Source organism: Haplochromis burtoni, unplaced genomic scaffold (assembly GCF_018398535.1).
Source record: "Haplochromis burtoni strain Fernald_Lab_line unplaced genomic scaffold, NCSU_Asbu1 Contig_2770, whole genome shotgun sequence".
NCBI lineage: Eukaryota > Metazoa > Chordata > Actinopteri > Cichliformes > Cichlidae > Haplochromis > Haplochromis burtoni.
The window spans coordinates 4766-5821 of NW_024585131.1; the positions used below are offsets into that span (position 1 = coordinate 4766).

At 51.6% G+C, this 1056-nt stretch overlaps 1 protein-coding gene across 2 annotated transcripts in view; it reads right to left on the reverse strand.

Moving 5' to 3' along the window:
- LOC102290832 (hamartin) overlaps positions 1-1056 on the reverse strand; it is a gene marked incomplete at its 3' end in the record, with an annotated part of 8210 nt that overhangs the window by 3314 nt on the left and 3840 nt on the right. For both annotated transcript variants that reach the window (XM_005953072.3, XM_005953071.3), the window contains 3 exon segments: positions 25-136; positions 205-269; positions 383-573. In XM_005953072.3, the coding sequence (XP_005953134.2) occupies positions 25-136; positions 205-269; positions 383-573 (368 nt within the window).

Genomic DNA, 1056 nt, shown 5'->3' on the forward strand with positions numbered 1-1056 from the left:
ACACACACAGATATGTGAGGTCACCTGACATGGAGGTGCTCCTGCTCAGTGGGTGGGTGGAGCCTAAAGCAGTGCGTTCAGAAGGGGGTGTGGACAAACCACAGTGTAAGGCGGGGCTCCATGTGACGTCGTCAGGCTGCACACAAACAGGAAGTGTCAGTGCTTGCTCGTCTGGCTCACAGATTAGACAGACAGGTGAGTTACCTGCGTGCAGGTGTTCAGGTTCAGCTGAGGCACACATCTGGATCCCAAAGGACAGACTGAGCTTCCTGTCAGCAAACACAAACACTTAATTAAAAACATCCGTTTCCTTCTGGTTTCACTTTGACCTCTGTTACAAACTGCACAGGAGGTCACATGATCTCACACTGCTGTTACTCACCTGAGCTGCTGACAGTGTCTGTGACCGGAGGACTGCAGGTGAGGTCCAGATGAGGGAGGGGAGTCAGGGGGAGAGGTGTGATCAAAGAGCAGGAGGAGGAGCAAATGTCCTCCTCGCACGAAGACTCCAGAGGATCCAGGGACACTCTGGAGCACTCGATCACAATGTCATGGACTTCGTAACACCTCCACCTGAGTGGGAGGAGGGGAGTGTCAGTCTGAGCTCAGCAGGGAGCAGCTCGCTAACTCCAGCTGCTTCTGCTTGCCAACAGCTTCAAATAAATCGCCCAGTAAAGGTGTCCCACAGCTCAGTGCTGGGCCCATTACAGCACCAGCAGTCAGAGGTTTGGACACAGCTTCACATTTAATGGTTTTTCTTTCATCACTGTTTACATTGTAAATTCTCACTGAAGGCATCAAACTGTGAATGAAAACGTGGAATTATGAAGTAAACCCAAACATGTTTTATATCCACCCTCTGCTTCGATTCCTGCTTCGCTCACTCTTGGCCTTCTCTCCACGAGCTTCATGAGGTCGTCTCCTGAAATGGTTTCCAACAGTCTTGAAGGAGTTCAGAGATGCTGAGCGTTTGTCGGGCCTTTGCCCTCACTCTGCGCTCCATCTCATCCCAAACCAGCTCCACTGGGTTCAGGTCAGGTGACTGTGGAGGCCAGG